The sequence below is a fragment of the Carassius carassius genome, chromosome 39 (assembly GCF_963082965.1).
Source record: "Carassius carassius chromosome 39, fCarCar2.1, whole genome shotgun sequence".
NCBI classification, from domain to species: Eukaryota; Metazoa; Chordata; class Actinopteri; order Cypriniformes; family Cyprinidae; genus Carassius; species Carassius carassius.
Genome location: NC_081793.1, coordinates 12,693,804 through 12,709,458, shown reverse-complemented (window position 1 = coordinate 12,709,458; position 15,655 = coordinate 12,693,804). Strand labels below are relative to the sequence as shown.

At 40.8% G+C, this 15,655-nt stretch overlaps 1 protein-coding gene across 1 annotated transcript in view; it reads left to right on the top strand.

Annotated features, from left to right (window-relative positions):
- Window positions 1-2,163: 2,163 nt before the first annotated feature.
- LOC132121385 (putative lysosomal acid lipase/cholesteryl ester hydrolase) overlaps window positions 2,164-15,655 on the top strand; it is a 29,895-nt gene continuing 16,403 nt past the window's right edge. The window contains exons 1-3 of the mRNA XM_059530721.1: window positions 2,164-2,420; window positions 4,881-4,992; window positions 12,545-12,662. Of these exons, the coding sequence (XP_059386704.1) occupies window positions 2,398-2,420; window positions 4,881-4,992; window positions 12,545-12,662 (253 nt within the window). The 5' untranslated portion in view covers window positions 2,164-2,397. The remainder of the gene's footprint in view (window positions 2,421-4,880; window positions 4,993-12,544; window positions 12,663-15,655) is intronic.

The window sequence follows — 15,655 nt, the reverse complement described above, 5'->3', positions numbered from 1 at the left end:
AACTTGAGAGAGAGAGAGAGAGAGAGAGAGAGAGAGAGAGAGAGAGAGAGAGAGAGGAGAAATGTAAGAAAGTTTAATGTTGTATGTAAACTGTGTTTGAGGGGAGGTCGTGGCCTAATGGTTAGAGAGTCGGACTTGCAATCGAAGGGTTGTGAGTTCGAGTCTCGGGCCGGCAGGAATTATGGGTGCATTCATGTAAAGTTCTCTCACCACATTCAATACCACGACTGAGATGCCCTTGAGCAAGGCATCGAACCCCCAACTGCTCCCCGGGCACAGCAGCATAAATGGCTGCCCACTGCTCTGGGTGTGTGTTCATAGTGTGTGTGTGTGTGTGTTCACTGCTCTGTGTGTGTGCACTTCGGATGGGTTAAATGCAGAGCATGAATTCTGAGTATGGGTCACCATACTTGGCGGAATGTCATGTCACGTCACGTCGTTTGAGAGAGAGAGAGAGGGGGGTGTTCAGAGAGGAGTCTGCTGGATGTTTAGCTGTTATTTGTTTTATGGACTCAATGTTGAAAATGTAAAACATTTCTGTTGGCAGAAGTGAAAAATAAATAATTTTATGAAGTTACAATTTTGTTTGATTCCATGATGTATTTTACTGAACATGAGTATTTACAATGCAAATCCAAATTATTTTAATTTACTGTTACTTATATCTTGTCTTTTAACTTTATTAAGATCAGATTCTGCAGGTAAAATTACTATAATAAGGTGACTTGACTTGGACTTGACTTGACTTACTACAGGACTTGACTTGACTTGACATAACTTGTGACTTGACTTGACTTGACTTGCCCAAGAAAAAAATACTTGGGACTTACTTGAGACTTGAAGGTTAAGACTTGAGACTTACTTGAGACTTGCACATGTGTGACTTGGTCCCATCTCTGATTACTAGTGTTCATCTTAAGACAAAGCAAAGGCACTGGCCTGTTTTAAGATCAGTTAGTGCAAGTTTCTTTCAGTTGAAACAACTCAGATTTGCATTTAGTCTAGGACTAGGCTTGAGCCTTGTCTGTGAAACCGGGGGTCTATTTCCCAGATAGTAAGTTAAGCTTTTCATTTATAGAGCAATATTAACAACATAATTTTATTATCCATTGTAATATATTCAAATCCATTTCCGATACTAATACGTTCATGTTTAACAATTCCTGAAAAAAAATATGTTCATAGAGAAATAGGCTATATTTTGTGTTTGATCAGTTACCTGTGTCTTCAGTGCGCAGCAGACACACCCACCTAAATGATTATACTACCCCAAAAGACCGTAAACACGGCAGATAACATCTGAAGTAAAGATGAATTTACATACACATAACATAAAAACGAATCCCATTTGACAGATTTGCTTCAAATAGAGTTAGTTTAGGACAGTGGTTTGAATGTAACTCAATGGTGCTCTCTGCTGGTAGGGATTAGTAAAATGGCGGATCGAACACTTCCGGTGGCTTCACTGTCTTTTGGCAGTTTAGAACGCGATGAGCGATCCATATAGATCAGTGGTTTTGACATGTTTATGAATGACAGTTGTCAATATGTTGCAGATACCACTAATTCAATGATTAAAAGCGATAGACATCCACCACTCAAAAAATTGTTTCACATCAGTATATGTAAGAAGTTTAAACAAATTAACACAATATGCTAACCTGCACCACGATTAGCTTTCTTTGGCAGCTCCCTCCGCAGAAGACAACTGCCCAGCACCAACTATTAGAACTCGAGACATTTATTATTATTATTATTATTATTATTATTATTATTATTATTTTAGAAAAGGTAAATTAGCAGCTTCTTATGCAAAAGAGCAAAGGGATATTGCTTGTTTGAAGAGCTCACGCGATTTAGCACCCTGTCCCTTTAAGAATTATGAAAGGCCGAAATGTTTTTTTGTTGGCCAACCAAAACATCACCGTGGTCAACATAATAATAATAATAATAATAATAATAATAATAATAATATACGTTTTATATGTTACACAGCAGAGTACGAAATCAAATTTATTTTTGATTACTTAATAGCATTTATAGTCATTTTTACTAATTATTATTATTTAATAGTGGACAAAGTTGATCACTGCAAAGCACAAAATATGTTTTTGTTGTTTTTTTGTCTCATTATCTAAAAACACACATTTTAAGTAACCTAATGACGACGTCAGTTTGACAAATATTTAAATAATAATGAAGGAGACTCAATCAGGAAAAATGAGTTAACACATGAATGAATCTTTCTTCTTCAGGAAGGGGGTCTGGTCGATTAAAGGCGCTACAGAACAGTGTTTGATGTCAGCCAGCTGATGTTAACGCATTTCCATCGCAATCCGTGTGGACACTACCTCTGACACTACTGATGCTCCACTGTTCTGATTTCAGTAGGCTGCCATGGAGAGCTCTACTGAAGTTGGGTGAGTTTCACTAACTGAGCTAGTTTTTTTTTTCGTTAATCAAGGCTTAGGACCATTTCATAAACACGGTTCATCAGACCATTAGTCTCTGTTTAAAACGTTCATATTTATTTACGTGCTAGGCGGCTCAATGAATTAGCAGTGAACAAATTTACAGTACGAGGAAGTGTGTGAAGCTACTACGTAATTAAATTACAGTGATTTAAACCATTTGTTTGTTTGCACCGACTGGCTTTAGTTCGTTATATTTCAAAAGCGTGGCTAACGTTACATGTCATTCAAAACCATTCAGATGTGCTGGGTGGACTGCTTTCGCTTTGTGAAAACGCAGGGTTGCAAAATACAGTTTAATTTAAACTACAAAAACTAATTGTGCTTAAAGTAGAGACAAATTATATTGTGTATATTGTCTCAATTCAGCGTGGCATGGAGGTGATCAGTTTGTGGCACTGCTGAGGTGGTATGGAAGCCCAGGTTTCTTTGACAGTGGCCTTCAGCTCATCTGCATTTTTTGGTGTCTTGTTTTTCATCTTCCACTTGACAATACCCCATAGATTCTCTATGGGGTTCAGGTCTGGTGAGTTTGCTGGCCAGTCAAGCACACCAACATCATGGTCTTTTAACCAACTTTTGGTGCTTTCGGCAGTGTGAGCGGGTGCCAAATCCTGCTGGAAAATGAAATCAACATCTTCAAAAAGTTGATCAGCAGAAGGAAGCATGAAGTGCTCCAAAATTTCTTGGTAAACGGTTGCAGTGACTTTTGGTTTAAAAAAAACACAATGGACCAACACCAGTAGATGACATTGCACCCCAAATCATCACAGACTGTGGAAACTTAATACTGGACTTCAGGCAACTTGGGCTGAGCTTCTCCACCCTTCCTCCAGACTCTAGGACCTTGGTTTCCAAATGAAATACAAAACTTGCTATCATCTGAAAAAAGGACTTTGGACCAATGGCAACAGTCCATTTCTTCTTCTCCTTAGCTTTCTTCTTTCTTCCTTGACACTTCTGTGTGTGGTGGTTCTTGATGCCTTGACCCCAGCCTCAGTGCATTCCTTGTGAAGTTCTCTAAAATTCTTGAATCCAGTTTGCTTGACAGTCCTCATAAGGCCGCGGTTCTCTCGGCCAGTTGTACATCTTTTTCTTCCACACTTTTTAGTTCCTCTCAACTTTCTGTAAACATGCTTGGATACAGCACTCTGTGAACAGCCAGCTTATTGGCAATTAATTTTTGTGACTTACACTCCTTGTGAAGGGTGTCAATGATTGTCAGAGACCATTTTGAAGGCTCAGGAAACCTTTGCAGGTGTTTTGAGTTGATTAGCTGATTGTCATGTCATCATATTCTAATTAGTTGAGATTGTGAATTGGTGGGTTTTTGTTAAATGTGAGCCAAAATCATCAGAATTAAATATTCTAATTTATTGAGAAGCACCTGTAACACTGATTCTTCAATCGCACCATCTAGTGGTCTGTTATTGATACAACCACAACTGCTACAACTGATAATGGAGCACTCAAGCTGATTCTGCGAGTCATGGTGAGGTCATTAAAATGTCAAAATAATATTTAAATAATTATTTACTTATAGCACTAGCACTTTTTTTTCTTTTCTTGTCTTTCATATTTAAAAAAAAAAAAAAAAAAAAAAACCTGGCTATGTGTTCTGTACTAGACTAACTGAGACTTGTCATGGCACTTGTATACTGTTGTTGTTCTCTTGTTGATCTGATTGCTTCTATCGTTCTCATTTGTAAGTCGCTCTGGATAAAAGCATCTACTAAATTATTAAATGTAAATGTACTTATCAGGCAAGTGGCCACATGATAAGTGGGACAGTTATGCAGTGTTGTCATTATCACCCTGCAGAGGTTTCTTTTGCAAAATAATCTGCTGACTGTGCACGATCCCTCAGTTTGGGAACCACTGGAGTAGACGATTTGCGCTCTATTAGTTTAGTCTGTTATGATACTCTTTGTGTTTGATTACTAAAGCCTGTGTAGTATGGCGTTGCAATGCAAATTTGAAAAGCGTACCTAATTGACAAAAAAAAAAAAAAAAAAAAGCGGTAATAACGGTATCCACAGTATAGCAAAACCCATATAATGGAACAACCTAATACAGGTAGTCACCTTCATACACAATATTAATGGGTGACATAAATGTAAAAAAAAAAGAAAAAGAAGTAAGCACTTTCCAAACACGTTTCCCAACCAAACTGCTCTCATAAAATAAAGTGCAGTGATGTTCAGCAATGTTTGTTTTGGCAGCTCGTTTTGTCTGAACAGATAAGGATTTTTAGCAACATTGACCTTGCATTTTCATACTATGTATCGCTTGCTTTGGAGTCACGTGATACATGTTGAGCAACACTAAACAATTTATTGATGGCTGCTGAAGATTTGCGTGTCTTGGGAAACCCTGTATGTTAATTCACTTTTTGTAAATGTTTGACAGAAAGATGTCAAGGCTGGTGTTGTCTCTGGTACTGTTTACATCTGGGCTGGTTCGGTGCAGGCCGCCTGTTCAGGACAAGACAGGACTGGACCCTGAAGTAAATATGAACATTGTAAGTAGCCAATAGTTACAAGTTAACATGTAATAAGCTGCAAGGAGTGATCTTCATTACTGTCCAGCAAAATTGTCATTAAGTAATAAACAACCATAAATATAGAAGAAATTCGGGTAAATTGGGTCACTTTTGCCATTCATTGCAATGACATGCCATGAATTCAATAAACATCATTCATATCAGCTATGTGGACAATACTGTTTATTTTGTGAAATGTAGAGTTACTGAGGTGTAATAGTGTGGAGCTCACAGTTATAGGGGATAAAACACATCAGTTTTATTCAGAGACCCAAGCTAAGAAAAAATATGCAATGTGGTGTAGATGTTGTTATTTATATGGCCAAAAATAAGATAAAATTCTGATAATTCTCATAGCTTTTAATGATAATCAATGAGATTTTTATAACAGTATAACAGACTTAAATACATTTATTTTATATATATTTTTTGCTAACTTTATCTGCTTTAGCTGATCTCATGAATGTCATGTCATATTATTCCTGTAGTGAACTTTGCACTACATTTGTAATCTAATTTCCAGTTCTCCATTTTGTCTCATGCTGTAGAGAGAAGTGGATTCATTAGATGACTATATCTGTAACAAAATATATTTAGCACTTTATCCTTTGGTGAGCACTGAAGATAGCAATGTGCTGAAATGTCTGTTTGCTCGTGTCTGTTTTTAATTTACATGCACTGCACTTTTGCATTATGCAATTTATAAAATAAAAAAATAGTTTTGTCAGACTTTTTCAGCTTTTACTGGATTCAGTGTGCAGCTAGCAAACATCTTGCTCATTTGCACTTTGTCCTTCCATGATTCACTGTGGCTCTAGTTAGCTGATTGCAGAGCACATCATCATGTAATCACTTGTAAAAGTGAATATTAGTTCTTGGGTCATATTTTCCCACAGACTCTGAATCGAAATTGAAGTGACATTCATGCACTTTCATATGTGGTTAGATACGAAACAAGTTTTCTTGGTTTAAACAACGATAACTCATAATCATTGTTTAATAATTTGTACAGGTCAAATAACCATTTGCTGAAATGCAGATAAGACAGTGGTTTGTTGCTTTTAATTCAATAACTAGGTTTTAGACCCAGAATAGAGACTACTTAGTGTTTTGTCACTTGGACAACTTAAAAGAATGGTTTACCCAAAAATGAGAATTCTGTTATTATTGTTATTTCATTAGAACATAATAAGATAATTTAAATACTCTGCATACAGTTCTTTTCCAGACTACAACAGGTTATAGTGGCAAAATCCATAAGAAAGAAAATCAATTTGACTTGTACCCATATTTCATAGTCTTCTTCTGAAGCCATACAATAACAATTTTGTGTTGCAAAGAAAACATAAAAATGTAAAGGATCAGGATGAGTAAAAAAAAAAATAGAATTTTTATTTTGGGGTGAACGTCACAATGTAACCGAAGTAGCAACAGATCTTTGGATTGTGATTTATATCTTACTGAAAGAGGATAAATGTGGGGCGGGGACTTGGTTCTATCCATAGGTTGTTGAATTGATGGAGGCAGATCGGAACGCAAGCTTGCAGTCAATTGAAAGAAATTGGCAGGGTTAAAACAGACTGAATTATTTAAGAAGTCTGACTTACATCATCAGAGAAAAGTTTTAATGGAAGAAAAAAAAAAATAATGATAATAATTCTATGTCGTTTTTCAGTGAAGTGTGTCATTTTAGCATGTAAACGCCCATTAGTTGTCTGTGTTGCTATATTGGACTGCTAAAAATGTTTTTTTTGAAAGCAACCAATTGCTTAGTTCTTTCTGCACATTAATTTAAGATGGGCAAAAGTATTATAAATAAAAAAATAAATAAAAATGACACTAATATACTAAAAATATACTTCAAGTGATTTGGAGCTCAGATATATTTGCTCTTGATTTACAGGGAAAATTATATTCTTTAACATGTGGCCATGAAGTTCTACGTATTTTCAGTAGTGGGCACATTCTGCATTTCATTAAACTTATTTCCTCTTGTACTTCCATTCTGCAGAAGTGCACAAAATATTTCTCGTTTCCAACACACACAATTTCTGCACGAAAAGAGGATGAATTCAAGAGAGAGAGAGATCCCCCAGTGCTTACCCTCCTCATAATGTGTGTTGAGCCAGCAGTGAGTTTATCCTTAAGTGGCCTAAAGTAGAATGAGCAGACAGAAGACCCAGTGGGAGGGGGAAATTGCAGAGCCTTTAATTATGCATGGGGAGATTGCATGACAGGCCTGGAACCAACAAGCTCACACAGTTTCTTTGCAATCTCTGATTATAATTTATCTCATATCTGGAGGAGGAAGAGGAGCAGTCTGTCACCATACAGCTTAAATAATTGTGCTCTTGAAAATACAAACTAAACTAATAATTTAAGCTGAACTGATGTTTTCTATTTTCATTACATTAAAAAATACTGCCACGTTGAAGACATTCATTTTAGACCTTAGCCAAGAAGATATGTAGCTATTCTTAAAAAATACTTAGGTCTTCTTTGTCAAATGAATTACATTATACTGTTTTCATCACAATAGAACAATGCTTGTGCTATTGAGAGTGAGGAGTTGTCGTCATAGCACAGAGCCCCTCCCCTCGATATCACAGTCTCCGCCATGTTGGCAGGACACCGGCTGCAAAAAATGATTGTGTACGTGTGTTGTTATCTCGGTAGTAGAGGAGTTCCCTTTCATAGGTGACGTCACCGTATGGGAACACCTCTCGGTGTTACGAATGTCTGAAGCCCTATACCATCCCGCCAATCCTATTGGCCAAATAGCGCTTGGCATCGCCCTACGCATGCGTACGCATCGTATACCTGTGTGCCGAGATTTCATTTCCTTCAGGAAAGCGAATCATCTGTGCCCTAGGAATCATCTCGCGTTCTCAGCGGTTTTCTTCGCGCAGTGTTAACTCCTCTTCGCGGATGCGATGAATTTTCGGAAGTGTAAGGAACCGTGTACCAGGTTCATCACGAAGGGAGACACTCATGAAAGGTGCGTAGTGTGCTTGGGCTTACATCACACACAGGCAGCGCTTAGTGGCCTTTCTTCTTGCCCCCATTGTGATAGCCTGCGGCTTAAAGTACTGCGCTCGAGGGTAGAAGTATTTTCTAAGGTTGCCCCCGCGTCCAACTTCTGCGGCTGCCGAGGCACCGCACAAGGCGATGGCTTGGGGAGACATGTGAGACATGGACTATGAGGACAGCGCTGCGCTGGAGTTTTCTCCACGTCGCTCAAAAAAAAGACGGCGGTTTGCAACCCGTTTTGGATCTACGCCATTTTAATCTTACACTCAGGACGAGCAAATTCAAGATGTTAACGGTAAAGTCTATTTTGTCTCAGATTCAACCAAACAACTAGTTTGTCACGATCGATCTGCGGGATGCATATTTTCATATTCAGATCATCAAGAGATACAGGAAGTTTCTCAGATTCGCTTTAGAGGGCAAAGCGTATCAATACCACGTTGTTCCCTTTGGCTTAGCCCTGACTCCCCAAACTTTTTCGAAATGCATGGACGCAGCTCTGGCCCCGTTGCAGCTCCAGGGCATTCGCGTGTTGAATTACTTAGACGATTGGCTGGTGTTTGCACAATTGCAGACTCATGCACACTCTCACCGGGATCTTTTGCTGTATCATCTAAACAACCTGGGCTTATGCACGAATTTCCAGAAGAGTGTTTTTATTCCCTCTCAACGGATAACCTTTCTGGGAATAGACTTGGACTCCCGCGCGCTCAGTCTCTCGCGTCATGCGTGCCTCACTTCAAAGTAGGTCGCACAGTGACGGTGAGTTTGTGCCTCAGACTTTAAGGTCTAATGGCAGCGGTAATCCCCTGTAATCCGTCTGGGCTTACTTCATATGCGCCCATTTCAGTGGTGGAAGTAAAGCCGGAACATTTCACCCCGTTGTCTTCCGCATCGGACGATTTCGGTGACACGGAGGTGTGTTATGTCAATAAGACAATGGATGTCAACCGAATTACTTCTATCTGGAGTTCGGCTGGGGATTTGTGCTTCCCGAGAGACTGTCACAACGGACGCGTCTTTGACCGGTTGGGGAGCTGTTTGTCAAGGGCGCCCAGCTCACGGAGTATGGACGGTGACACAACGCGGTTGGCATATAAACAGGTTGGAATTACTGGCGGTTTTTCTAACTCTCCAGTATTTCTCGAATCTGGTGATCGGCCGTCATGTACTACTCAGGTCAGACAACATAGCGGTTGTGTCATATCTGAATCATCAAGGAGGATTACGCTCTCGCCCCCTGTGCAGGCTGCCGAGAAATATTCTTCTTTGGTCTCAGAACAGATTTCTGTCGATCCGAGCTGTTCATGTCCCCGGACGTTTGAACTTCAGAGCGGATTTGCTATCCAGACCGACTCTGGAGCAGGGGGAATGGAGGTTGCACCCCCAAACGGTGAGCCTTTTATGGCAAATTTTTGGAGAAGCAAGAGTGGACTTATTCGCGTTGAGCATGACTACGCATTGCCCGCTGTGGTTCTCCCTATGCCCTCCATCGCCCCCTTGGATGCGTTAGCTCACAATTGGCCCAGAACCAGCTTGTATGCTTTCGCCCCGATTCGTCTAATTCCAGCGGTGTTATCCAGGATACGGCTGGGCAGAGTGGAGCAGCTGCTGCTGGTGGCTCCGTGGTGGCCCACACAGCCGTGGTTTGCGGATCTGGTCAGTCTGTTAGCGGGCTCTCCATGGGAGATTCCCCTCAGACAGGACTTACTATCGCAAGCACAGGGAATGATTTGGCACCCAAGGCCAGATCTATGGAAGCTGTGGGCGTGGCCTCTGAGCGGAGTGAGTTAATATGTCCCGGTCTTTCTGTTTAAACCACCGAGACTATAATGAATTCTAGGGCAGCTTCTACGAGACGCTTATATGCTTTTTAAATGGAAACTGTTTACGGCCTGGTGTGGAACTCATAATATGGATCCGGTTTACTGCCCAGTGGCTTCAGTACTGGAGTTCCTTCAAGACTGTTTCTCTGATGGAGTAACGCCAGCCACTCTGAAAGTTTACGTGGCAGCCATTTCAGCTAAGCACGTATATATAGGTAAAAATTGATAGCCTGAATGCACTGTAAGTCGCTTTGGATAAAAGCTTCTGCTAAATGCATAAATTTAAATTTAATTTAATTTAATTTTGATTTATATAGATGGTGCTTCAGTGGGCTGTCATCCGCTGGTCTCTCGTTTTAGACAGGGTGTGCGATGGCTGAGGCCTTTCCGCCCTGTGCGAGTTCCTTCATGGGATTTATCCATTGTGTTGCAAGGTTTATCAGGGCATCCGTTTGAGTCCTTGGAAACTATACTGGATAAAATCCTGACTTTAAATACAGTTCTTCTTGTGGCTTTATCCTCCCTCAAGAGAGTTGGGGATTTACAGGCTCTTTCTGTTTCGCCCTCGTGCATGGATTTTGCACCAGGCTCTGTGAAAGTATTGCTGCGACCGAGGCCTAATTATGTCCCTAAGGTCGCTTCGAACCCTTTTCACTTTCAACAAGTGGTCTTGGAGGCTTTACCCCCTGCAGAGGCGGGGTCAGGAGATCTGAGTCTTTGCCCTGTCAGAGCGCTGAAGCCTTATGTTGATCGAACAGCCTCACGGCGTGAGTCTGACCAGCTGTTTGTCGGTTTCGGACACAACAATAGAGGCCATGCTGTCACAAAGCAACGCATGTTCCATTGGCTGGTGGAATAAATATCTTTAGCCTATGAGGCGTGCGGACTCGCTTCGCCCTTAGGAGTTAGAGCTCATTCCACGAGAGCAGTGGCTTCTTCACAGGCTTTTCTCAGTGGATCTTCTATGGATGATATCTGTGCTGCGGCAGGATGGTCCTCACCGAGCACTTTTATCAAGTTTTACAGTCTGGATGTGAGGACGGCTCCTGGCTCCCGGGTTCTCTCCGCTTGAGCAGATGCTTCCTTGGATCCCAGCTATCAGGTACGTCAGGCGTTATGGTATAGGGTTCCCATACGGTGACGTCACCGCAGCATCGAAGTGACATATGAAAGGGAACATCTCGGTTACGTATGTAACCACGGTTCCCTGAATAGGTAACGAGATGCTGCGGTCCCGGCCGTTCCATACCTTGATAGCGTTCTTCTTCAGTTCATGAAATCTGAGCAAAATAGCGTGCGGCACTCTGGTATAAGATGCGTATGCATGCGTAGGGCGGTGCAAAGCGCTATTTGGCTAATAGGATTGGCGGGATGGTATAGGGCTTCAGACATTCGTCACCGAGAGGTGTTCCCATACGGTGACGTCACTGCAGCATCTCGTTCCCTATTTAGGGAACCGTGGTTACATACGTAACCGAAATGTTCTCGCAATTCTGCACTGTTTTACCATGCCTGGAAGTTACTGCTGTGTTAAAAAACTTCTCCAATACCTCACACGATACATATGGAAAACATAGGAACAATGGAATACAGTTTTTTTTAGGTTACACCAAGCGCAAAACAGCGGTATTTGGAGAAGCTCTCAGGCATCCAAAATATCGACCCATACGAGCTTCCTGGAGCGGAATGGCACAGAGACCTGGACCATACCTCCACGCACATATATGGACATTGTGAATTATCTTGTTTTTGGTGTAAGTCTGCTGTGGCTGGGTCCATCTACAAGCCTCCATGTGGTGAAAACAGGGCTGTACTGGCCAAAGTAAGTTTATTCACATGTGTTTTAGCGTGTTGAAATTACACATTGCATTTAGCAGACACTTCTTGACCAAAATGACAAAGTAACTAAAATAACTGCCACTATTTCGTAAACACTAGATTGTAGCGAGATGTTCAATGTACACAAACGTTTTTGTGTTGGGGGTTGCAAAGTGGACAAACCAGTTCTGGGTTGGCTAGGGTAGTTAAATGTGTGATTGCAAGATGTAAATGTCCTGGTTAGATTAAAGCCATTAACAGCGTGAATGCAAGGTGACTTACATCGTGAACAAGATAATTCACAATGTCCATATGTGTGAATGGAGGTAAATGGTCCAGGTCTCTGTGCCGCTGCAAGGGAGCTCATATGGGTCGATATTTTGGATGCCTGAGAGCTTCTCCAAATACCACTGTTTTGCGCTTGGTGTGAGCTTGTTCCTGTAAGGTCCCATTTCTTTCCCCTTATCTTTTTGCATTTCTTTACTTTCTTCCTTTTCTTTCTCGTATTCGTAGATCCGTCTCTGTTCCGCCGAGATAATAAATGCGCAAAAATTAAAGAGCTCTGGAATGTTTAGTCGCACCTCTGTGAAGTTCTGAAGGCGTTGCCCCTGGCAACCGATAGCGTGTCCTACCATCATGGGCGACCGGCTCAGACCCCTCCCAAATCAACCCAAATCGGCACGTGACTCCTCACTCTCAATTCTGAAGTGTGAATTGTCTGAAGGGAGAATGCATATGTTTGCTGTTCTATTTAATTTCCTTTATCTTACACAGAGGTGTATTTCCATTGATTTCTCCATGCTGTTATGCTTCTTTTGGACTTTGCCCGTGTTCACCATTATGTTTGTCTCTTGAAGAGTGAGATCATCAGACACTGGGGTTACCCAGCTGAAGAATTTGAAGTGGTCACTGAGGATGGATACATCTTGAGCATCAACCAAATCCCACATGGGGTCAAAAACAAGGATGGACAAGGTAAAGGTTTGAGTTGGTGTGCCAGAAGATTTGAATGAGCCCATTCATGCCTCTGTTTTGGCTTGTGTTAATGTGAATTATTAAAGATGGGAGCTTTTGTCCTCACTATAGTGGCCATTTAAAAGAGGAATGTCTGTAAGATGAACTCTTGAATTGTCACTAGGCATGGGCCGGTATGAGATTTTGACGGTATGATAACCTTATAACCTAGGACACAATATATTTTGTTTTTGAGCAACATACAGAACATTAGAAACAGTAGAATTTTTTTTTTCCTTGATTTTGTTTCCTAAAAATAAAAAAATTTAAGACTGACATCTTTATTTAACCTAAATCTGTAATTACAGTTATTTAATTTTAGTTATATAATTCATATACATAACATTTATATAATTTCATATCATTTAGTTATATAATAATAATCATACACATCATTTGATTGAATAATAACCCAATTTGAAGCAAAACAATGTTTGAAAAGCTTTGTGAAATTATACCACATATACTTTTCAGAAGACACTCAACTTCCCTCAGAAACACATTCATATAAACCCCCAAATCAATATTGAGGATTTTCTTCCAATAGTTTGTGCATCATGAACAGTGAGTGATCTGCCTGCTACTGTATTTTTCTCTGTGAGTCTGTCTTCATCGTCTCTGGCCTGTGTTAACGGGCGTTAACAGACTTCATATTATCACATAAATGACATTGTGCAAGCACAAAACAGAGAGTTGCAATGGGGCAAAAAATGGTCGGTTGCCGATCGCGTAAAGGCCAAAGTATTTTTCGGCCGTCCGCGCACCGTCGGCATTACATTATTTTCCTCATCAAGAAGGCTCACACACAGCCGCGCACCCCGTGGATCTGCGCATGTGAGCTCATCTGTCCGCACTCATCTGCGGTTGAGTATACTTTTGAAAGCTGTGCAGATGCGGCTGTGCGCAAGACGGAAAGGAACGCTAAATTTGAAGTGTACCCAGGCCTTAAGTTCAGTCATCCTACACACACGTGACTGACCGCTTGCTGGCACCAACAGGTGGAGGAGGGCACAGTGTTACTCTCTACACTGCACTCAGCTTGAGGGATTCCTACTCTTTCAGTCTTTGAGGAGACATGGAAAACAGTGCATACCGCAGGAACGGTATAATGGAAAATATTAGTGGTTTTGAAACCGTGACATCTTCAAATCGCGGTATACCTTGAAACCGGTAATCGGCCCATGCCTAATTGTCACCATTGTCTGGTTTACTTTGAATCCATTAAGAAACATACATATGTGTGTGTGTGTGTATATGTATATAAATACTGTACACACACACACACACACACACATACAGTGGGGAAAATAAGTATTTGATCCTCTACCAACCAGCAAGAATTCCGGCACCCACAGATTGGTTATGTGACCATGTGGAACACGGATTAGTCCTGTCACTTTAAGAAGTTAGATGGATAAAAAGGTGTACAGGAAACAAAAACCTCGAAAAATTATATACGACCCGCCAAATCCAGGCCAAATCACAGAGATGTCTAATATTATCACAGGACCTCGGTATTCGGCGAAATATGGTAGGGGTTTTGCGGGGGAATTTTTACTTTACAATTTACAGACATGGCCAATTTGAACGGGATTAAGATCACAGACAACCTCCGCAATTATTACAAATGACTGGAGGTGACCAGGATATACTAATCCCATGTGAATAGGGCTTTAGACACCTGTCCATACAATCTGTATCTTCCATTCCAACCTCTCCCACCACCATGGGCAAGTCCAAAGAGCTGTAAAAGGATGTCCGAGACAAGTTTGTAGATCTACACAATGCTTGAATGGGCCACAAGACCATCAGCAAGAAGCTTGGTTAGAAGAAGACAACTGTTGGTGAGATTATAAGAAAATGGAAGAAATTCAAAACAATCATCAATCTGCCTCGGCCTGAAGCTCCGTGCAAGATCTTGCCTCATGGGGTAAGACTGATCATTAAAAAAAGGTGAGGGATCAGCCCGAACTACATGGGAGGAGCTTGTTAATGATCTTAAGGCAGTTGGGACCATAGTAACCAAGCAGAACATTGGTAACACATTGATAATTGCCATGTTTTGCAAAGTGTGTTTTTGAGATTGCACCTTGGTTGGTATAGGACTGTCATGGATAAATAAATATGACACTAAAGCCGCCAGTAGTTGGCAGCAAGTATCCAGTCACACTGAAGTCATCAAGGGCTATTTGACCAAGAAGGAGAGTGAGTGGGGTGCTGCGCCAGATGACCTGGCCTCCACAGTCACCGGACCTGAACCCAATCGAGATGGTTTAGGGGTGAGCTGGACCGCAGACAGAAGGCAAAAGGGCCAACAAGTGCTAAGCATCTCTCAGGGAACTCCTTCAAGACTGTTGGAAGACAATTTCAGGTGACAACCTCTTGAAGCTTATCAAGAGAATGCCAAGAGTGTGCAAAGCAGTAATCAAAGCAAAAGGTGGCTACTTTGAAGAACCTAGAATATGACATATTTTCAGTTGTTTCACACTTTTTTGTTATGTATATAATTCCATATATAATTCCACATGTGTTAATTCATAGTTTTGATGACTTCAGTGTGAATCTACAATTTTCATAGTCATGAAAATAAAGAAAACTCTTTGAATGAGAAAGTGTGTCCAAACTTTTGGTCTGTACTATATATATATATATATATATATATATATATATATATATATATATATATACCGTAATTCCTCAAATAAAAACTGGTAGTCAAATAAACGCCGGGCCTCGTATAGTGGCCGGGGGCGTGGTCAACACGGACAAATAAAGGCCGGTCTTATATAAAGGCCGGGGGAAAATTTGTGCAGCAGAGCCAGATAATGAACGTACACTGACGTAACTGAACTGAGAACCGTTTCTGAACCGAACTGATTCTTTTGGTGATTGATTCTGAACTGATTCTGTGCTAATGTTATGATCTCTGTCCACTGGCACGCTATCGCTTTTAA